The sequence below is a fragment of the Pinus tabuliformis genome, chromosome 3_2 (genome assembly GCF_031772625.1).
Source record: "Pinus tabuliformis cultivar Carrire ecotype Pingquan chromosome 3_2, CPIR1, whole genome shotgun sequence".
In the NCBI taxonomy this organism is placed as follows: domain Eukaryota; kingdom Viridiplantae; phylum Streptophyta; class Pinopsida; order Pinales; family Pinaceae; genus Pinus; species Pinus tabuliformis.
Window position 1 is genome coordinate 57,372,517 of NC_142302.1, and position 23,646 is coordinate 57,396,162.

Genomic DNA, 23,646 nt, shown 5'->3' on the forward strand with positions numbered 1-23,646 from the left:
GGTGGAGTTGCAATGTTTCCATTGGATTTTGTCATGTACAAGGGCATGGAACTAGTATTTAATCAAGAGCACCAAGCCCTCTATGTACCTTGATGTTAGTGGCATTGGTTGTTGTTAAAATTGGCAACTAGGGACAAACTCCATGTGGGTCATCTTATTTATGGCAGCTGATATTTTTCTTGGATCCCTCTCATCGAGAGGTGTAGGATTGATCTAAAGATCATCAGATTCCGATAAGTGTTCATGGAGTTATGAATTTATTTGCATTATAAGACAATTTGGCAAAGTCGGCCAGCAACCAAATAAACCCCACATGTGCTCAACGTTTTAGTATAAATAGAGGTGGCCTTCAAGTCATTTCAACACACTTGGAGACTCTTCCTCCCTCTACTTGTCTTTGGGTTTTAGTAGAAGCAGAGATCCTAAGGAATAACGTTGCCCTGATCCAGAGGCCAGAAAGCCGGAACTGTCAGAAGAGCCGGAACTATCGGAATATTTAGATCTGCCGGAAAAGTCGAAACTGATGGTTAATCCGAAAAAGTCGGAACTACTAGAAAAGCTGGAACTGCCGGAAAAGTCGGCACTGCTGGAAAAGCCGGAAATGTCGGAAAAGCCAGAATTGCTGGAAAAGTCGGAACTGCAGGAAACCAGAAATGTCGGAAATGTCGGAAACGCCGGAAATGCCAAAAAGGCTGGAAAAGCCAGAAAAGCTAGAAATGTCGGAACTGCCAAAAAAGTTGGAACTGTCAGGACTGCCGGGAACAACCAGAACTGCAGGAACTTCCTAAACTGTCGGGAACAGCCGGCACTGCCAAAACTGCCGCGAACCGCTGAAACAGTCGAAGCATCTGTCTCCAAAGGAGAGCAACATGCAAGGGACAGCTAACTAACATTGGGACAGTTGTATGGTACTTAGCAGCAAATACACCAAGCATGCAATGTTACAGCGAGCATGCAAGGTACAACTAGCATGCTAGGGACAACAAGCAAGCAAGGTGCAGCGAACACATAGGTCAGGATGGCAACATGGTGCAGCAATGGCACATAATGTAGTACAGTGATGGGTACAATCATGATTAATGAAGCATGATGAGATGCAGCATAGTGATGATGGGTGCAGCATGGTATGACGAAATGCAGCACAACGATAGGTGAAGGAGTCACCTTGGAGAATTAGTTGAAGCAGCATGTCTTCCACTGATCTCATGTATCATCTTCTTAGAGATGATCTATGCTCTTATCTAGATAAGTCAAAGTGTTGACTTATGTTGTAAACGTACTATCTCTCTCTCTCTCTCTGCTGAACTATTGAAGAACATATAAGAAGAATTGATCAAGGGTTTCCCCACATTGGGGTTTGTCCCTGGCTAGCGCCACATCTTGTGTCCTCTTGTCTTGGCTTGTCTTCTGCAATTTATGTTTATGTTCTATCTGTAGTTTACTTTAATGCTGATGTGATTGCTAATCTGGAAAAGATATGGAGCTAACTGTGAAAATTGAAATAAATTGCTCTAAGCATAGAACATACCTAAAATTAACATGGTATCAGAGCTGAGGTGAAGACAATGCCTAAGCAAGAGTGAAAGAGAAATCACCAAAGACAGTTGGGAAAGGACAAAAGGATCAATGGATTCCTCATCCCTCTTCAAATTCACCAAGGATGAAGTCGAAGCAGAGAATATTATCAGAATGGCACAGCGGAATATGGCCTACCTAAAGATCACTTCATTGGAAGACCGGATCTCAGGGTGGAAGGAAAGGCAAATAACTAGTTTGGCCATTATGCGAAGAATGTCAAAATCAGTGTTTTACAAGCCGGCCGTTTCGAATCCGACTCAGCCGTTTCGAACCGGTTCATTACCCGCTGGAGTGACTCGGCCAAGTAACCGGCCCGGTGGACCAAGTCACACATGACTTGGCCGAGTCATCCAATGACTCGGCCGAGTCATGTGTGACTCGGTCAACCCGGCCGGGTCTGATATGACTCGGCCGAGTCACAAGGGGACGGCTACAGGGTCTTGGTCTAGGAATTTTTAGCTTTGTTCCAGGGTATAATCAGGTTCCATTGCTCCTATACCTCACTGTTTCGCTGTGTTTCCTTGCTGAAGTGTTCTTCCAAGTGAAATTTTCCTTTTGTATTCACTGAGTACTCATATTTTAAGACTCTTCTGATCATACTTTTGTCATTTACTAGCAATAACTAAATTTTCTGGGTTTGATATGAGATGTATGAGTCTGTTTGAGAAATCTATTCATATATGTGGAACATTTTATAAACTGTCCTGAGAACAGAATTCATAAAAATCACCTACAGCCTACAGGACATTGTCTTCTAATTGTTTGCTTAAATCTCCCAAAGGAAGCATACCAGAGATATTCTACTTGGGAATCTTACAGTGGTATTCAGAAGCCTTCCTTTAAATCACTGTGTTATATATCTGAAGCATTTTGATGGCTGCTCCTTTGGTTCTAAGGGAATTTTTGGGCTACGTGTATAGGTCTATTTGCTATTACAGGACCACATTCAAATACAGTCTATGAGGCCGATTTTATATGTAGTCTTTGGGATGGAAATTCTCCCCATATGCATCGCCATACCTCAGATCAGCTGCTTCAGGAAAGGCTGCAACTCTGCACTTGTATAGATAAAGGAGCCAAATAGCCTATCTTGGATCCAGATCAGCCCTGTGCAGTGTGGAGTCTGGACCAGAGAAGGGCAGTTTCTTATATGCCTGGGTTAGCCGCAGTGGAATGGAGGTGTTTTAGGTTGGAATCTGGATGAGTGAGACAATAACAAATAGTATGCAGCCCTAAACAGACTGTGGGTATCTTCTGTTGACAATGTGCTGAGCCACTTTCATGTCTAAGGTTGGACTTTCAATGTCACAGAGATGCTCGCACATGAAATTGTGATCAATATACTTCAAAATTCAAATAATGCTCAGAGAAGGAGGCTTCAATTTTTAAGAAGCTCGAACCAAACTAAAAGACTTAGGTCTTCAATAGTATTAACTTATTAAGCCTTTCAAACTCAAAGGAACTTGGACAGGCCTACACACTTAATTTAACTGGTATTGTAGCATAATACTGTCTCGGCCTCAATTATTTTTCTATGATACCTTCCACCACAGAGGCATGTGAGGCTTGAGCTCCTTACACAATTAAGACTCAGAAGTAAGCAAGGGATTAAAGTGTTATTGTCACAGTCATGTTTTTGAGATTCAAAATTGGAGTTTAGGCTTGCAATTCCTATGCCAACTGTGTTAGGAGAGTATTAATGTAGAGTGAATCCCATCAATGGATATGTTGTCATAGCATGATAGCTGCAGATATCACATAGATAGGAATGGGACATCACATAGATAGGATATCACATAGATAGGAATGGTTTTCTTTAAAATTATGTTTAAAATCTTTAAAATTATGTTTTTTTATAAAAAAAATAAATATTTAATGTATTTTTTACAACGACCGAGTCATTGAAATCGAGTCGGCCGAGTCATTACCGTTTCGGAGTCGGAGTCGGAGTCGATCCTCGGCCAAGTCGGAGTCGGAGTCGGAGTCTTAAAACATTGGTCCAAATGGCAGGGACAAATCACTTGATGATGATAACAATCATTCCAGGGACATCTTCAATGATCAAAGGAATGACAAGTAATGCAGGTCATCAAGGAAATGACCAACTCTTCATAGAAAGCAAGGAACCCCAAGTATGAAGAATCAAATGTTGTTTCTGATAAGATAAAGAAGCGTTATCTTGTATTGGCCTTCTCCTTCAGATTCTTTGGGAATCTGGCTTATAGATTGTAGTGCTTCAAGGCACTTCATCGGATAGATGGGTGCACTCTCTAATTTGGTAGAAATGGAAACATTTGTGGGATTATACTTGGAGCCGATGACACCTATCCCCGAAAGGGTGTAGGGAATGTTAACTCTCAATTGAATAAGGGTAACTCAATTCATTTACAAAATCTCTTTTATGTACCTGATCACAAGAAGAACCTAGTGTCATCTAGATAAGTCAAATTGTTGACTTCTGTTGTAAATGTACTATCTCTCTCTCTCTGCTGAACTATTGAAGAACATATAAGAAGAATTGATCAAGGGTTTCCCCACATTGGGGTTTGTCCCTGGCTAGCGCCACATCTTGTGTCCTCTTGTCTTGGCTTGTCTTCTGCAATTTATGTTTATGTTCTATCTACAGTTTACTTTAATGCTGATGTGATTGCTAATCTGGAAAAGATATGGAGCTAACTGTGAAAATTGAAATAAATTGCTCTAAGCATAGAACATACCTAAAATTAACATGGTATCAGAGCTGAGGTGAAGACAATGCCTAAGCAAGAGTGAAAGAGCAATCACCAAAGACAGTTGGGAAAGGACAAAAGGATCAATGGGTTCCTCATCCCTCTTCAAATTCACCAAGGATGAAGTCGAAGCAGAGAATATTATCAGAATGGCACAGCGGAATATGGCCTACCTAAAGATCACTTCATTGGAAGACCGGATCTCAGGGTGGAAGGAAAGGCAAATAACTAGTTCGGCCATTATGCGAAGAATGTCCAAATGGCAGGGACACATCACTTGATGATGATAACAATCATTCCAGGGACATCTTCAATGATCAAAGGAATGACAAGTAATGCAGGTCATCAAGGAAATGACCAATTCTTCATAGAAAGCAAGGAACCCCAAGTATGAAGAATCAAATGTTGTTTCTGATAAGATAAAGAAGCGTTATCTTGTATTGGCCCTCTCCTTCAGATTCTTTGGGAATCTGGCTTATAGATTGTAGTGCTTCAAGGCACTTCATCGGATAGATGGGTGCACTCTCTAATTTGGTAGAAATGGAAACAATCGTGGGATTATACTTGGAGCCGATGACACCTATCCCCGAAAGGGTGTAGGGAATGTTAACTCTCAATTGAATAAGGGTAACTCAATTCATTTACAAAATCTCTTTTATGTACCTGATCACAAGAAGAACCTAGTGTCCATCTCGAAAATGGAAGTCAAAGGTTTCAGGGTGGCATTCATCGATGGAAAGGTACGTGTTAAAAAAAATATAATTTTCAAAGATGCTTTTTCTCATGGATTCAGGGTTGGCAATTTGTATCAAGTTGCAAGATGGTCCATTGGGGATCATGTCAATTGACATATCACATCTATAACATCGGAGGTCTACCTATGGGGCCCTACCTGATGTGAGTCAAATGGTGATAGGGATGTCTGAATTCAAGTAGAGCATGAAGGTACATGTCTAAGATGTACCGAAGGAAAATCTTATAAGGGTACCATTCCCCTCATGCAACAGGTCCACAGGTTTGGAACAACCCGAGGAGTTTGAGATTCGTGATCGGGAATCTCATGTATACAGGTGGAAGAAAGCCCTCTATGGCTTGAAGCAAAACACCGCGGGCGTAGTATGAGAGGATTGATAGCTGTCTGAACCAATCCAAACCATTACCCGAAGGTTGTGGATGATAGACCTCTCATACCAGCACCTTATGAGGACGACCTATTTCTGACAAGTGCAGACCCTCTCATTTGCAGAAGTAAGAGGGAGTAGGATTCCGATGTGGAATGATAAACTGCAAGCCTGTGACTACCTCAAGGATCTTAACTTTCAAAAGTTATATGGTAGTGATGTCGGACCAGATTTGGGAAATGCCTCTGAGTTTCATAAACTCATTCGCATTGATGTTCTTGGTGAACTTCCATCCAAACATATGTTTTGCAGTTAGCATGGTGAGCTCATATTTGGTTGAGCCTCACTGGATTGGTGCCAAGAATCTTCTGAGATATCTTAGGGGCACAATCTCTCACGGATTGAGATACACTACCGGAAATATGAAACTACATGATTATTCGAACGCTGACTGGGCAGGCAGTGTGGAGGATCACTAGAGCACTTCTCAATGCTGGTTCTCTTTGGATTCTGCTTCGATATCATGGATGAGCAAGAAGCAGAAGTCGGTTGCTATAAGCGCCACCGAGACCGAATACATAGCTACGAGTATGATCTCGTGTGAAGCTGCATGGTTGCAGAAGCTCTTAAGTAAGCTGTTTGTACACATGATGAATACCACTGTGATTCTCTGTGACAACCGGAGGGGGGATTCGATTATTGAGGAATCCCATATTCGATGATTGCTCCAGCAGATAGACATCAGACACTGCCTTCTCTGCGATATGGTAAGTTGATGAGCGAGGAGGCTCCATCGCATTGAGACTAATGTACAGGTCGCAGACATTTTGTCAAAGCCCCAGGGAAAGGTCAAATCTGTGACTTTCCCGAATGACTTGGAGTCATTGAGAGACCTTCTTATAAGGGTCCCGCAAGTTGCATGCATTGAGCTGTGGGAGCTCTGGGGGGCTTGGGGTATTTACTGGAGCAACATACGACCACAAGGCGACTCACCCTCCCCTAGTGGTGCGCTATGAACAGGATGATTAGTTCTTCTGTGGGCCAGGATGATTAGTTCTCCCGTGGAAACTATGGAACAGGATGATTAGTTCCCCTGTGGGCCGAGATGATTAGTTCTCCCGTGGCAACTGTGGAACGGGATGATTAGTTCTCCTGTGGGCCAGGATGATTTGTTCTCCATGGCGACTATGGAATAGGATGATTAGTTCTTCTGTGGGCCACGATGATTTGTTCTCCATGGTGACTGTAGAACAGGATGATTAGTTCTCCGTGGCATCCACTGACAGGATGATTCGTTCTCCTCTGGACAGGATGATTAGTTCTCTTATCGAGGCATCCTACCCATGCAGTCTGGGACTCATGGGAAGTACCTCTCATCTGATCAATGAGCAGGATGATTAGTTCTCCTGTGGGCCAGGATGATTAGTTCTCCGTGGCATCCACTGACAGGATGATTCGTTCTCCTCTGGAGAGGATGATTAGTTCTCTTATCGAGGCATCCTACCCATGCAGTCTGGGACTCATGGGAAGTACCTCTCATCTGATCAATGAGCAGGGAAATGAGGATAGGTGCCATAGTAGTACTATCGATAGACGCATTGCTGTATCTACTGTACTGCCTATGCTAGGATGACCTCCATTGACCTGGAATCAATGAAACTGATCTAGGATCAGTATGAGTGGTTTGAGACACTCTCTTGTGACATTGATCTGGGATCAATGAAACTGATCTGGGATCAATATGAGTGGTTTGAGACTCTCTTGTGACATTGATATGGGATCAATGAAATTGATTTGGGATCAGTATGAGTGGTTTGAGACACTCTCTTGTGATATGGATCTGGGATCAATAAAACTGACTTCGGGTCAGTAAGAGTGATGTGACACACTCTCTTCAGATGAAAATGACTTCGAGTCAGTAGAGAATGGTATGAGACATTCTCGATCAATTCTTCTTCTTCATGGTTTAGCAGAGCAGAGCAGAGCTCAGCGGATCAAAGCAAAGCAGAGCTCAGCAGATCAGAGCAGTGCAGGGCACTGATGGCAGAGATAGTATAGTCGGACATATGGATCAACGGATGGAGTTTTCCCTAGTTGAGAGGGAGTGTTAAAATTGGCAACTAGGGCCAAACTCCATGTGGGTCATCTTATTTATGGCAGCTGATATTTTTCTTGGATCCCTCTCATCGAGAGGTGTAGGATTGATCTAAAGATCATCTGATTCCGATAAGTATTCATGGAGTTATGAATTTATTTGCGTTATAAGACAATTCGTCAAGGTCGGCGAGCAACCAAATAAACCCCACATGTGCTCAATGTTTTAGTATAAATAGAGGTGGCCTTCAAGTCATTTCAACACACTCGGGATCTCTTCCTCTCTCTACTTGTCTTTGGGTTTTAATAGGAGGAGAGATCCTAAGGAAAAACGTTGCCTTGATCCAGAGGCCAAAAAGCTGGAACTGCCAGAAAAGTCAAAACTACCGATTAATCTGGAAAAGTCAGAAAAGCCGGAAAAGCCGGAACTTCTGAAAAAGCCAGAAAAGCCGGAAATGCCGAAACTACCGGAAAAGACAAAACTGCCGAAAAAGACGGAACTGTCGGACAAACCAAAAAAGCCACAAAAGCCGGAAATGCCAGAAAAGCCGGAAAAGTCGGAAAAGCCGAAACTGCCGGAAAAGCCGGAACTGCCGGAACTGCTCGGAACAACCGGAACTGTTGGAACTGCCAGGAACAGCCAAAACTGCCAATACTGTCGGGAACTGCCAAAACAGCTGGAGCATCTGTCTCCGAAGGAGAGCAACATGCAAGGGACAGCTAACTAACATTGGGACAATTGTATGGTACTTAGCAGCAAATACACCAAGCATGCAATGTTACAGCTAGCATGCAACAACAAGCATGCTAAGGACAACAAGCATGCTAGGGACAACAAGCAAGCAAGGTGCAGCCAACACATAGGTCAGGATGGCAACATGGTGCAGCAATGGCACATAATGCAGTACAGTGATGCAACATAGTGATGATAGGTGCAGCATGGTGCAGCGCGGTGAGGTGCAGCATGATGACGAAATGCAACACAACGATAAGTGGTGGGACAATTGTATGGTACTTAGCAGCAAATACACCAAGCATGCAATGGTACAGCTAGCATGCAAGGTACAAGTATGCTAGGGACAACAAGCAAGCAAGGTGCAGCCAACACATAGGTCAGGATGGCAACATGGTGCAACAATGGCACATAATGCAGTACAGTGATGCAGCATAGTGATGATGGGTGCAGCATGGTGCAGCGCGGTGAGGTGCAGCATGATGACGAAATGCAACACAACGATAGGTGGTGGAGTCACCTTAGAGAATTAGTTGAAGCAGCATGTCTTCAACTCATCTCATGTATCATCTTCTTAGAGATGATCTATGCTCCTATCTAGATAAGTCAAAGTGTTGACTTCTGTTGTAAACGTACTATCTCTCTCTCTCTGCTGAACTACTGAAGAACATATAAGAAGAATTGATCAAGGGTTTTCCCACATTGGGATTTGTCCCTGGCTAGCGCCACATCTTGTGTCCTCTTGTCTTGGCTTGTCTTCTGCGATTTATGTTTATGTTCTATCTGCAGTTTACTTTAATGTTGATGTGATTGCTAATCTGGAAAAGATATGGAGCTAACTGTGAAAATTGAAATAAATTGCTCTAAGCATAGAGCATACCTAAAATTAACAGTTGTCAAACTCCTCTATCAAAACCGTACTAAAAATGTACCCATCACTCAAACAAAATCTTGACTTGACATGCTACGTTTTTTTAATTTTATTTTAATGCTTAGAGGGAGATATTAATTTCGAAGATCCCAATATAGGTAATGATTTTAATGATATGTAGGTATTTATTGTAGCATGATTTTTTTTGGATGTTAGAGGCCATCTAGAGACTGTTTGTTGATGTATTTTCGGTTCAAAGACAAATTGCACTCGGTGCTAGTTTGGTTTGTGAACCCTTACATGTTATATAAATGAGAACTTTTGCTTATTTGTGTATAAATGGTTTGGATTCATATCAATGCACATGAATATATGTGTTTTCTTTAAATTTTGAATATTTTAGGTGTTTTTGGTACACTGGTTTTTTGGTCTTGTTTTTTACCAATTCTCAGTTCGGATGGTTTTCCAATTCGATCACTGGTTCGATTTTGATAACACCGGTATCTACTATAGTCTATTTTAATTAGTACTAATTAGATTTTAGAATGATGAATTTATATTTTAAATCAATTTACATTCTAGAATGATAAATGATAAATTTAATTTTTAGATCGATTTAGACTCTGGAATGATGAATGATGAATATGGATCAATATATTTATGCTTTCATTATTGAATATATATATATAGCCCGACATCTCTCGATTCCCCCCCTAAATTTCCCGAAAATTTGAGGGTACTCCCACATGTTCCCCTATGTGTCTCCCCTGACTCGCGTCCCCCCACCATGGAGTCTTGGTGGAACATTGAGCATAATGGGGAAACCTCCATATTATTCATTCATCAAAAGTTGCATCCATTGAAAGAATGGTTGGATGAACAGAATAAAGCTACTCCATTCAATCTATCATTGTGGGATCACCCCTCATGAATTTTGAAAGATTGGGTTGTTGGCTCCCCTCCTCTATAATTTTCATATCTTGTTGTACAAACAATTGACCTTTTGAAAGGCTATGCGCCAAGGCATTTAATTGCTAGCAACCCAAAGAGATGGTGTAAGGACAACTACAACGCCAAATACTACCATGAACTTCAATTAAAAAGTGTTTCTCTTTCTCCCAAATCCTTAATGTAGCAAAATTGGAAATCAAATAGACTCCTTAAAACAAATTTATTTTGCTAGGTTCATGTGCATGGGAAATCTTGACAAAAAATCACTTGCATAAAAGAGAAATATGAGGCCCCAATAGATGCACTCCTTGTCTTTTGGTGTGGAAAGTATTCCGCATCCATTCTTTGAATGTGAATTCATAGTTCAAGCTCAAGTATGGGATCAAAGGGTTAAATCACAACTTCAGAAGGTCAGATTCATGGATAGGAATGTATAAGCAGTGGAGTACATATTACATTGGTTCCTAGCAAAACAAGCATGTCTTCAAGAAGCTTGGGTAGCACTCCCAAATTTTTGTATTGGTATGTTTGGCTTGCATGAAAGAGGGGCCATATTTTCTCAAGAGGGCATAAAACCTAGGCTCGTCACAAGGCCTAAACTTGATCAGTAGAACAGTTAAAGTTAAACATCAAAGGGATAAAGTGCATGGAGAATCAAAATCTCAATAAAGAAGAATGGATAAGTCAACCCCATTTAGCAACTTTGTATGAATATACAAGATTTCCTAGAATGGCAAGAAAAACAAAATTCTCATTCTCTTTTTTTCATGGAACCTCAAAGTTGAATCCTATGGTGGTAGGTGCAAGGGGATGATTTGGGGGTGGAGGTTATTCCTAGCCTGTGGGAAATCAAGAAATTAAATATTCATGGGGTCTAGGTACATCAACGAACCGCCAAGCAGATGCCCCCACTTTGTTGCAAGGTTTAAATTTCTCCTCAAGCATGGGCATATGAAGTTTAAGTTTAATAGGTGATTCCAAAAATATATTTCGACGTCCTTCACTTACATGAATTCGCATTCATTCTCACATGCATTTGAACCTATGGAATGTTCTTGTTAACATTATATTGAGGGGTAATGGTGCATAAGGAGAACTACTTCCAGTGAAATTATAGGTGCTTTGGCTTTTTCACTAGTCAAGCGGACTCTAGTTTCTCGTGTTAGTTGGTTCACCTAGCCTCCTTCCTCCTTTGGTGCACGAGTAAGTTAGGCTAACCTCCTCTCAATCCCTCTCCTCAATTCAAAGTGTATGGTGCAATGACTTCGAATATAAAGGTTTTCTATCAAGTCATTGCCTCTATTAAGAATTATTCTAGTTTTTCAGCCCTTCTTGAAATCAAACAGGGCCAACCCTCTTTTCAAGAAATCTACTTTACATGGTCGGTCTCGGCCTTGGCTATTAAGCCCTCTCGACTTCATTTCATTGTATCTTCTCCTTTTGAAAAGGAGTTTGCTCTCTCTAGTATCTTAGGGAGCAAGGTTTCATTTTCCTTTGTGTTAGAAAAATAACTAGGTTCGGTCTTCATAATTGTATTTGCACTCATGTTATTATGCATATATGATGTAAAGAAGAAAGAAAAATTATTTATTTGTTTAGGAAGATGGGTTTCATGCTTGATAGGTCAAGGCATCCTGCATGCCTTTAGGATTTGTCATGTAATTTTGATTAAGACCTCTAGCTATAAGTTAAACTACCTTAAGTCGGCCTTAAGATCTTGCTCAAGTTGGCTCAGTCTCATGCCTATTCGACGCATAGAAACAAGTATCAAATGGAAGTTATTTGAATGCTTTTGGAGACATTTTTTCATCTGAGGTTTAGAGAGAGTAAGAAAACAAGACAAGGAACAAGATTTAAAGAAGAAAATAAGACAGAGGAGAACTGAAGCATATACTATAGCTTGCTCTTAATTGAAACTCAAAAGGTCAGCTCAGGTCCGAGGTCTAGTACATTTCAAAAGACTTGAGAATCATAAGGGTCCAAGCTTTAGGAGGATTACAGGGGTCCGAGACTGCAAGAACATTACAGGGGTCCGAGCTCAGGAGTCCAAGACTGTAGGAAGATTACAAGGGTCCGAGCTTCAAGATTCCAAGACTGTAAGAAGATTACAAGGGTCCAAGAATTTAAGTAAGGTTGCAAAAATATCTCAGGAAGTCTGAGAAGTTACATTGTTGCAGTGAGTTTACAAGTGCCCTGAATTACAGTAATGTTGAAGGAATCCAAAGTTTATTGTGGTATTGGAGAAGAATTACCGTGATTTGTCGAGAATAGGTAGCATCTTGTGTTGACTTGCAGCTAGAGAACTGTCTTGGTCTTTGGGTCTTAAGCAGTCTCATTTTGACTTGATTCTATAAGAAGGAGATTGTTTGGGTTTGCCTCAAGAAGTGAGGTTTATCCCTAAACTGTCAAAATCATAATCATGCTCTTGTACTTGTATATTTTGCCTGGTGACACTTGTCGGTGAATAATGCAGGTACATAATGAAGGATGCAAAATAAGATGGATGGCCAAGCAAAGCTAATCTTAAGCCATGACAAGCATGATGAATGGAGGGAACTGTAGAAATCTTGACGAAACTGATGCTACCAATGTTCATTGAAGAAAAGATGATAACTTGGTAGTCAAGTTGGATCCTTGGACACTCTGATGCATAAAGGTAGACTCATATGGAACTGGACCATGAGGATGTTGATGCTTTGTTGAAGAAAATCGCCATGGTGAGATAAGTCTGATGTTAATATTTATTACCGGTTCTCTAGTTGACATATTATTTTTGCTATCTGGAAAGATGTTGTAGGGGTACACGATGACAATTGAAACAAGTTCAATTGTGTGGATATTGAGGGAAAGCTCAACATCTGGTACCTGGCATCCATGAAGATCAAGATGTGCTCATCTTGGGATTGGAAAGTAGCAGTGTGAGAAGATAACCTAAAGGTCTAGAAGGAAAATCACTTTCATAAGGAAGCTATGGTCAACTTGAAGTTTGGGAAGGTTCAATAGAATGCCTTCATTAATAAAGTCGAGACAAAAGTGATGTGTAAGATGGATGACCTGGAACCTGTCGTGAGAAGATGGCTCCATGATCCATGAAAGAAAGCATGCTTTGTACAATGAGATGCGAAGGAAAGAGGGAGCCATGCAAGCTATAAAGAACTGATAGTTGGTGTTTTTATGAAAGACAAGTAAGAGGACTTGTGGCTGTGAAGTCGAGAATCTCCTCTAAGCTTGAGAGGGAGTAAAAGGAGTCTCCTTGAATAGGAGAAGGATCTATTCTCTGATTAAAAGGAGAATATGGATGTCCTCCCTGATTGAGAGGGAGTATGGTTGGACACTGGTTCTCCCTGTGTCATGTACTAGACCAGGACTAACAGCCATAAGTCTAGTGCATGCATCACGGATAGGGAGAATGATGACTTGTTTGGTTCTCCTTGTGTCAAGTACTATGATGGATTAGGACTGATGTCCTAAGTCAAGTACATGGACATGGATAAGGAGAATGTTGGATTGGATAAGCATCTTGGACAAACATTCTTAGAGTCATGTAATGTGATGGATTAGGATGAAGATCCTAAGTCACATGGACTTGGATAAGAATGGTTTAGTGGTAGGATTACTCCGGTATCCTAGGTGGAATATGTACCATGATGAGGCAGTGTGATGTCCTATGAAATACTTCCTAGCATTGTGCTTTGATCTTGTGAGAGATAGTGTACTTATCAAGGCCTTAGGTAATGTGCCAATGTTGGCTATGATGAGTGATGCTTATCAATTTGGATCCCTTCTTATGAGAATATTTCAACTTGAGATAGACCTGTTAAGTCATTATGAATACCTCCCAAGTTAAGTGGGAGTGTTGGAAAAGTAACTAGGTTCGGTCTTCATAATTGTATTTGCACTCATGTTATTATGTATATATGATGTAAAGAAGAAAGAAAAATTATTTATTTGTTTATGAAGCATGGGTTTCCTGCTTGATAGGTCAAGGCATCCATTGCATGCCTTTAGGATTTGTCATGTAATTTTGATTAAGACCTCTAGCTACAAGTTAAACTACCTTAAGATCTTGCTAAGTCAGCTTTGTCTCATGCCTATTCGACACATAGAAACATGTATAAATTGAAAGTTATCTGAATGCTTTTGGAGACATTTTTTCATCTGTAGTTTACAGGGAGAAAGAAAACAAGAAGAGGAATGGGATTTAAAGAAGAATATAAGAAAGAGGAGAACCGAAGCATATACTATCGCTTGCTCTTAACTGTAACTCAAAAGGTCTGCTCAGGTCTGAGGTTTGGTACATTTCAGAAAACCCGAGAATCACACGAGTCTGAGCTTCAAGAATCTGAGACTAAAGGAACATTACAGGGGTCCGAGCTTCAAGAAGATTACAAGGGTTCGAACTTCAGGGGTCCAAGACTACAGGAAGATTAGTCTGAGAATTTAAGTAAGGTTGCAAAAAGATCACAAGAAGTCTAAGAAGTTACAGTGTTGCAGTGAGTTTACAAGTGTCTTGAATTACAGTGGTGTTGACGGAATCCAAAGTTTATTATGGTATTGGAAAAGAATTGCAATGATTTGCAAAGAAGAGGTAGCATCTTGTGTTGAATTGTAGCTAGAGGATTGTCTTAGTCATTGGGTCTTGAGAAGTCTCATTTTGACTTGATTCTATAAGAAGGAGATTGTTTGGGTTTTCCCCAAGAAGTGGGTTTTTGCCCTGGTGTGAAGCCTACATTTGGTGTCGTGTCTCTTGTATTTATATTGTTGATAATTGCTTGATGAAAGAGAACCAAATAATTAATAAGAAGACAATATACTTCACAAGTAATTATCAAGATAAGGAGAATCAATATTAAATCACATCTACCTTGATTTTCCAACACGTTGTTTATCAACAACACTACTCTAGGGATTCACTGCTCTTGTTCTCAATTATACTACAATTAAACTATTGTTCCAAGTATCCTCTACAAAAAGGCAAGACATAGTCACAAGAACCCTAATTTTAACTCAGGTACAATATAATTTCAGTTCCAAAACGTATTACAAAGAATTACAAGATATTAGAAAGGCATTGAGAACCACAAGGAAGCCATTCAAGGCTAAGTTGCACGAAGCGCTAAAACGTTTCAGAGTTTCTGAAACGGGTACATTTAGAAACGTCACCTCCCAAAAATGGAAACGTCGACCGAAACGTTGGCTGAAATGTCAAATATGTTTATATATATAAAAAGAAATTTATAAATAAGTGAATAACACAATATCTTGCGAGAAAAAAGGGAATAAGACCCATAGATGACAATTTAGAAGGAAAACCAAGTCTATATTAACTCTCATAGATGATACATAATGGTCAAGTTTCCATCGAGTTTCAGAGTTTCAGTTACAGGTACATCCTGAAACGTTGGCTTCCTAGAAGTTTCGTGGAACATATATTCAAGGTAATAAATCTGCTATTGTCACAGCGAGAGGAAGAATCTAGGAACAGTGTAATTCAATAACAACTCAAATTGATTCGGTGATGGGAACCTTGGTCCAATTCAAATGCCAAACATTTATTTTTTAAGTGGATTGTACTATGCTCCAAACTATGATTATAAATTTGTCTAAAAGGTCCAAAGGGGATTAGTCAAATGCATCCACTCAAGTGCAATCCAACAAATCAAACTGAAATTGTTCACCAACTTCTAGAGAACGCAGAAATCATTAAAGTAGACTCAAACTCAACAACTACAACTCACGAAGAGGTGGCCAACCAACATGACTTTTGTTCAACTTGTATGGTTTTTGAAGTAGCTAATATTCTAGGTCAATAATGTAGAATATATACAAACAAGATCTATTTGAAGCAATTGTTTTTGGCTTTTAAATTTTGTTTCAGAATTCTTAAAATAAACATTATTGTACTATTGTTCTGAGCTTAGCTACAATGTTTTACTTAATATAAATATCCTCTAGTTTTGCTTAATATAAATATCCTCCAGTTCTGGTTAAAATAAAATTAGTCCATCAAACCTTTTAATAATTTTCATTTATTGTTCAAACCTTTTAAATGTTCACATTCTTCATTAACTCTTCAAAATTTTATATAAATGGAAGTTCCAAGGTGAAATCAAGAAGATTGGACATGGTATACTGTGAAAAGACCCAAGTAGCTATTGATCACATTGAAATTTTAGCAAATTTAGCTAGAATTAAGGTGTTACCACCCAAATTGTATGTAATGACGAAATCCCCAATCTACAACGCATAATCCAGGGGTAACCACTAGGAAGGCTGCCACTGTCACCTCAACAACATATCCTCTACACTTTAGGCTGCCTCTCCTCCAATTCAAAGGGGGTATCCCTACTAAGACTATTAAGGCCAACCAATGAAGCACAAGGTGATGTTGAGAATACCCTTAGCAAAATGAAGTTTTGCGCTTTTGGGGTTTCTTAGAATAAGTGATGGAAGGACATATAGATCAGCGCCAAATCCAACTAGGGCAAAGGATTCAAGTTGAATCAAATGGCAATGAGGTCAGGAAGAAAACCCTCCAAGAAGTTGCCTTATTTCCCTCAAGGATTAGGGTTTGACACTAGAACCATAAGGAAGAGTAATCCCTTACCCAATCATGATCAACAATGAATTCAAGGTTTACAAGAAGGGGGCTTCAATGGAAGACAACATTCACCATCTAAAATCAACTATGACTTGATGAAATCACTTAATACTTCAGCCAAGGAAACATAAGTAAGAACAAAGCATGGTATCAAATACTCACCAAATCAACAAAGGAAGAATGAAAACAAACATTAAATTTCTTCCTTCCAAGTGATAAAGTTATCATTCAGATCTTCCTTCTAAGTGATAAAGTTATCATTCAATGGATCGATCTTGAGAGGCTTGTAAAATACTTGAACATTACACCATTAATCTTCATGCACCAATAAAAAACCAAGTAGGAAAAGCTTCACAAGTTGACAACATTCATCCAAAAAGAAAGAACCCTTGCACCATAAATGTTCCAAGAAAAGATATGTCAATTGAGCTCCACCATGAGTTCAAATGAGGAAGTGCATCTCTTTATAGAGATGATGATAAACTTCATTTACAATAACATAATATTATCTCATGTGATACCTTAGATCTAGACTAAGGAAAGTAAACTTAACTAACTAATTCTAAAACAACAATAAAAATAAATGTGGTCAAGCCACATGTACGATGAATAAGATGATGTAAACCCCCAAAGAGAGGTCCTCTCCAAAGAAAGGTGAATGACGTCCCAAGCTGCCATCTTGGCCTCCAAGGGCCCCAAGCATGTGTAGATCCTCAAGATACCTCACAAAAAGTGCAAAATGATCCTCCAAAATGGTGACATTAACCCTCCAAAGGGGGAAGCTCCTCCAAAGCAACTCTAAGAAAGGTGTAATATGATGCTCCATTACCTCCAAAATAGGCCTCAGTTGAATGCCCATAGCCATATCTTAGGTCAACAGACCTCCATGAAGTATGGGAATGACTTTCCAAGTCAAAATTTGATCATGAACAGCCATCTTGACGTCTAAATACCATGGTGTACACCTTCAAATTCAGCTCATTAGTCTTCCAGTTGTTATGTCCAAATCATCATCCTAAGTGTTTCAAGTGAGTGCCATATCATCCCTTCAAGCATTGATACTTCAAAAATTCATCTAAGTGACCCATTCCATGTCATCCAAATTACCCCCACAGCTGTCATAAAGCTCCCATGTGTGGGTCGACCTTCATGCATGATGATAACAAGCTCATAGAATGACCCATCAAGAGAACACTTCTTCATCTTCCACATGGCATCTGTAGATGAGGCCTATGTGTGCACAAATAGCCCAAAAATGCCTCAGAGGGTGTTGACAAACATTCATCCAAAAAGAAAGAACCCTTGCACCATAAATGTTCCAAGAAAAGATATGTCAATTGAGCTCCACCATGAGTTCAAATGAGGAAGTGCATCTCTTTATAGAGATGATGATAAACTTCATTTACAATAACATAATATTATCTCATGTGATACCTTAGATCTAGACTAAGGAAAGTAAACTTAACTAACTAATTCTAAAACAACAATAAAAATAAATGTGGTCAAGCCACATGTACGATGAATAAGATGATGTAAACCCCCAAAGAGAGGTCCTCTCCAAAGAAAGGTGAATGACGTCCCAAGCTGCCATCTTGGCCTCCAAGGGCCCCAAGCATGTGTAGATCCTCAAGATACCTCACAAAAAGTGCAAAATGATCCTCCCAAATGGTGACATTAACCCTCCAAAGGGGGAAGCTCCTCCAAAGCAACTCTAAGAAAGGTGTACTATGATGCTCCATTACCTCCAAATAGGCCTCAGTTGAATTCCCATAGCCATATCTTAGGTCAACAGACCTCCATGAAGTATGGGAATGACTTTCCAAGTCAAAATTTGATCATGAACAGCCATCTTGACGTCTAAATACAATGGTGTACACCTTCAAATTCAGCTCATTAGTCTTCCAGTTGTTATGTCCAAATCATCATCCTAAGTGTTTCAAGTGAGTGCCATATCATCCCTTCAAGCATTGATACTTCAAAAATTCATCTAAGTGACCCATTCCATGTCATCCAAATTACCCCCACAGCTGTCATAAAGCTCCCATGTGTGGGTCGACCTTCATGCATGATGATAACAAGCTCATAGAATGACCCATCAAGAGAACACTTCTTCGTCTTCCACATGGCATCTGTAGATGAGGCCTATGTGTGCACAAATAGCCCAAAAATGCCTCAGAGGGTGTGTCTCTCAAAAACCATGAAAATGCTCAAAAATCAGAATGAAGCTGCCTGCCCAAGAAGTGTCATGCCAAGTCATCTAACCCTCATGCTCATCAATATAAATGCGTATGAATACCCCTGCCAAAAAGAGGGCTAGCACAAATAAACTTTTGAATGATAATGGTTAAATGGTGGTGGTCTTATTTATAATCATGAGATTTGTCTCAGAACCCAAATAACTGGAATCAAACTTCATTACTTGGGCTGGACACCTGCACTGTAGGGATGATGTAATCCCTGTGGAGCTAAATATTTATCAAGGAGCAAGTGTGCTCCATTTTATCTGCATCTGATCGAATTGTTCACACTGCCTCTCTAAGAAACAATTCTTTTTTTATCCTTTCTGACCTGTTAAAACATATGTTGCAGTCTTTGGATGGTATCCCTTTCACATTCCATAGCTTCTCTGTCTTGATGAAAGGGACTCATTCACTCCATCTGTAAATTCCTGTTAAAGCATGGTTGCTATTGGATCCAACCCGCCTTGAGCAAGACCCTCAGATACTTCTAGAAAGCATTTATGTTTACCAATATTGAACTATATAAGGCTCAAGAGGACTCCAACCCTAAGAATCCAAATAGCTTAAGTTACAAGTAAGATGTACATGCACTGCATCTCTTATTTCAGAGCAGCGATGATGCAAGCATGTCCAATAGGGGAATTCTTCATGGCCTGAGGGGCCTCAATATATAACGACTCTTCTCACATAGCATGTTTATTTAGTCACACATTCAGGTGACATGATCAGTGTTTGTCTCCCTTCTGAAGAACCAAAGAAAAAAAAGACAAACTGCTCAATGTTGCCAATATTTGTATAAAATTACACCATAGCACCTACTGATATTCCAGAAGATTCCCCTAACAGCTTGGCCAAAAAAAGCTGCAAAATTACCCAAGCTCTTAGGTCACTAATATACCACATGTCACATGTAGTTCATCTTAAAATTAAGCTACGCAGTAATTAATCTTAAAAGCATGAACAAATCATGCCATGTTCAAATGAGAATATTACATGGAATGTGATTTCTAAAATTACAACAGCAACTTCAAAAATGCACCCAATCGATGCACAAAAGCTTGGGTAAAAACAATAAAAACCACTGTAAGATATAAATGTAAACATGGTAGAGAAGGCTCTAGAGCTGCAAGTGATTGAAACCTTAAACTTTCTTGGAAAATGGGGACAAGAACTTGAGACATGCTTCATAACCACAGGACTGAAAGGTACATGGATGCATGGATGCAGTAGTTTCTCTATGGAAATATATGGTATTTCTTAGCAGTATACAGACCGCACAAAAGGTAAAAGCATAAAACCCTGTCAAAACCGTTATAGCACAGCCAGACCATATTATGGGCAGATGCAAATCAATTAAATATGCCAGAAGGATGGTCAGGTCAGTGTCTCAACGTGTCCCATATAAGATTGAAGGGGCAGGGCTAACACTCTGAGTTGGGTGCACTCCCCTCATGGGGAATATACGCCAAAGATGGGATGCTTATATATCAATGCTGACAGAGAGCCCAAAGCTTTATCTTGGTGGTGGAAGAAAATATGTAAGTTACACTGTCCAGCAAAATCTAGACTCCTACTATGGTGCATTTTGGAAAATAAGATTCCTACTGGTGAAAACTTAAAGAAGAGATGCTTTTTTGGGCCTAGCTGGTGTACACTCTGTAAAAGTTGAAAGGAGGCAGTGGAACACCTATTCCTGGTATGCCCTTTTGCCACTGCAGTATGGAATATTGTGCGTCATTTTTTTCATTAAATTCTATATGGCAGGGCATCTCTTGTAGTGAAGCTTGGCAAGTCTGGTGGGAACAGGCAGCCCCAAAAAAACTCAGAAATCTTCCACCAATTATCAGATGGGGCCTTTGAATAGCTATAAATGTCAACGACATTTTCCAAGCAAAAGCAACAACTCCCAAAAGGGCAGCGGCTCAAGTCTTGGCCACTTATGATTTAATTGCTGATGTCATCTCTGTTCACAGGCCGAGGAATATCTCTCCTGAAGTTGTGGACTGCTCCCATCCATGGGCATATTTTGATGGAACCTCCATTGCTGGGGGCGAATGTGGGGGGGGAGAGCAGTTCTTTTTCTAAATGAAAACCATTCCCACAAAGTCCAAAGTGGGCTGGGGTCCAGGGCACCAATACAAACGCTGTATAAAGAATTATACAGTCTAAAGCTTTTACTTCTTTTTGCCACTGAAAAGGGTTGCAGGCAGCTTCAGATCTTCGGGGACTCTATGGTTATTATTAATTGGTTTAATGAGGTCACCAGATGTCATATACACACTGATTCCTATTTTGGATGGGATCATGTAGTTAAAACATGGTTTTGATCAGATCTCCTGCTGTCACATTTACAGGGAGAGGAACACCATTGCTGATGCCCTTTCCAAGGCAGGCCCGGAACAGAACCTGGGCAGTGGGCACATGGAAGAGTATGGAGCAGACAGATGGCACACATTATGAGTACTACCACCGGCATTTTATAGAAGGCCAGCTGATGGATCATTGAGCATGTTCCAGGACTTCTTTGTTTTCTTTGATTCTGTTTATTTGCTGAGAAGTTTTCCTGGATGGCATTTTATTATGATGATGTATTTATGTAGTCGATGAACACACCTGACAGTATTTGGAAAGGCCTTCTAGGCCTGCTTGTTGGTTATTTTAGAAGAATGCCTGGTTTCTAAAACAGCCCTTTTTTAATGCACTTCTGTGCATATACAAAATGTAATTTTCAATCCTATTAATGAAAATTGTGATTTTTCTTTGGGAAAAAAAAGCACAGCCAGACCATAATTGTAGCTCTACTCAATTAGGCTCAAAGATCTGACCCCATCCACAAATATCCGATTCCAAGTTATACTGCAACCAATCTAAGCATGAAGTCACAAAAATTATTTATGCACGAAACTGCCCCTACCACAGGCTGCACCCTACACAGCCATGGCTAACTACACAAAATCCTATTCTAGTCCGTGATCAGCACAGCTGTAGGATAAGTAATATCTACGAGCAGGGGTTGCAAAAATACAACTTAGTTGCTTTTAATCAAAAGACAGAATCTGGGGGCTAACTCTTAGACAGAAACCATTCGTTAAACCACTCTAGGCTTGCATGTTATCACATAACATCTTGCCGTCCATTCATTTTAAATCAATTTAAATAAAAAAACTAATTAGGTTTAGGGTTCATTAAAACACAAAAAGAATGCCAAACCAACTAGTATAAGAAAACTGCAACAATCATATAAAGTGCTTGAATTGTGTTTCTTGGCAACTAGCATAGCCACAAGATAGGCACGACTAGTATAAGAAAACTGCAACTATCGTATAAAGTGTTTGAATCATGATTCTTGGCAACTAGCATAGCCACCAGATAGGCACGACTCCAAAAGAAACCACAGAGTTACAGCTATAAATTATAATGAAATGCATTGGAACATGGAGAAGCGTTGTATAGTTTAATATCACAAAATTTCATTAGAAGTTTAAGAATCATATATTTCATTATGAAAGGAAACATGGAAGAAACGAATATACTCCTAAAGCAAATGACTATACCAAATATGTCACATACAAATACAACATACATATGAATACAAATATTACTCACTGCTTTGTTCGCTTTTGATCCACATCAGGATCATCCTGTTTGAAATGTGAGGTGTCCTTCCCTTCTAAACCTGAACTTGTGGCATCATGTCCATCACATTCTTGTTGTTCTTCTCGTTTAACCACAGAGGTTGTTGCACTTTCGGAATCTTGTGTAAGCGATGATGCACCCAGATTTGCTATTTTACGACTCTCCCTTGCATTGTTTGAACCACCCTTGTATGGTGTTCCTAAATTTACAGAGGCATCCCAACTTCTGATTGGTGGTTTTTTTGACTTTGCCTGATAAGAGTTCGATGTACGATACTCGTGATCAATCCAATCAGCATCTGAAGAAGTTCGTGAGAGTAGAGATTTTGCACTTCTATCAAACTCCGCTTCTGCAATGTTCTCTATTCTTGAAATTGTACTAGGAACGTCCAAAAAAGTAACAGAATCACTGGCAGAGCGTCGATGAGAGCCCTTCTTGACAGGAGTTTCAGGTTCATTCAGCAGATCATCAAGCCAGGAAGGCTGCTCTTCTATGAGAATGCTTTCTGAAGAAGTTCGTTGATGCTGCCTATATCCTTCCCTTGCATGCGGAGAGCTTCTTTGTCCCATGAAAGGACTAGGACTATAATCTACAAAAGCTGGCCCCATGCTTGGAAAAGGACTTTTAGGAGGGAGATGAGGCTGCCTTGGTGCATAAGACCAATTTACAGGCTGTGTTTTTCCTTTCATCTGGTTTGCCATCAATCCCTAATCCTTAACTGTACAGTCAGAGCAGAAAGGCTATTGTTAGTATTATAGGTTAAAAACTTGAACATTCCCATGCCATTAGAAGTCTAATGCTTCGAGTTCAATATCATCAAAATACAGTTAAAATATTTAATAAACATTAACAAATGACTATCAACTCAAAAAAAAAGGTAGTGATCACTCCATTTTTTTAAGTTTTCTTGATGCTCACCAATACCTGCTATTGCACCAACATGCAATGCCCTACCCGAGACTTAAAACAGGCTATATTCAACCAGCGTTTGGACCTGATCGAACAAAAGTACAATATGCATATTCTTGTGTGCATGTTGAAAATCTTAAGCAAGTACACTATCAAAAAAGCACCTGGCAATAAAAACCTTGT

General features: G+C 39.9%; 1 protein-coding gene across 2 annotated transcripts in view; it reads right to left on the bottom strand.

Moving 5' to 3' along the window:
- Window positions 1–23,646, bottom strand: part of LOC149179789 (Basic-leucine zipper (bZIP) transcription factor family protein) — a 43,776-nt gene that overhangs the window by 18,401 nt on the left and 1,729 nt on the right. For both annotated transcript variants that reach the window (XM_089415810.1, XM_089415811.1), the window contains exon 2: window positions 22,525–23,272. In XM_089415810.1, coding sequence (XP_089271936.1) covers window positions 22,525–23,255 — 731 coding nt within the window. In that variant the 5' untranslated portion in view covers window positions 23,256–23,272. The remainder of the gene's footprint in view (window positions 1–22,524; window positions 23,273–23,646) is intronic.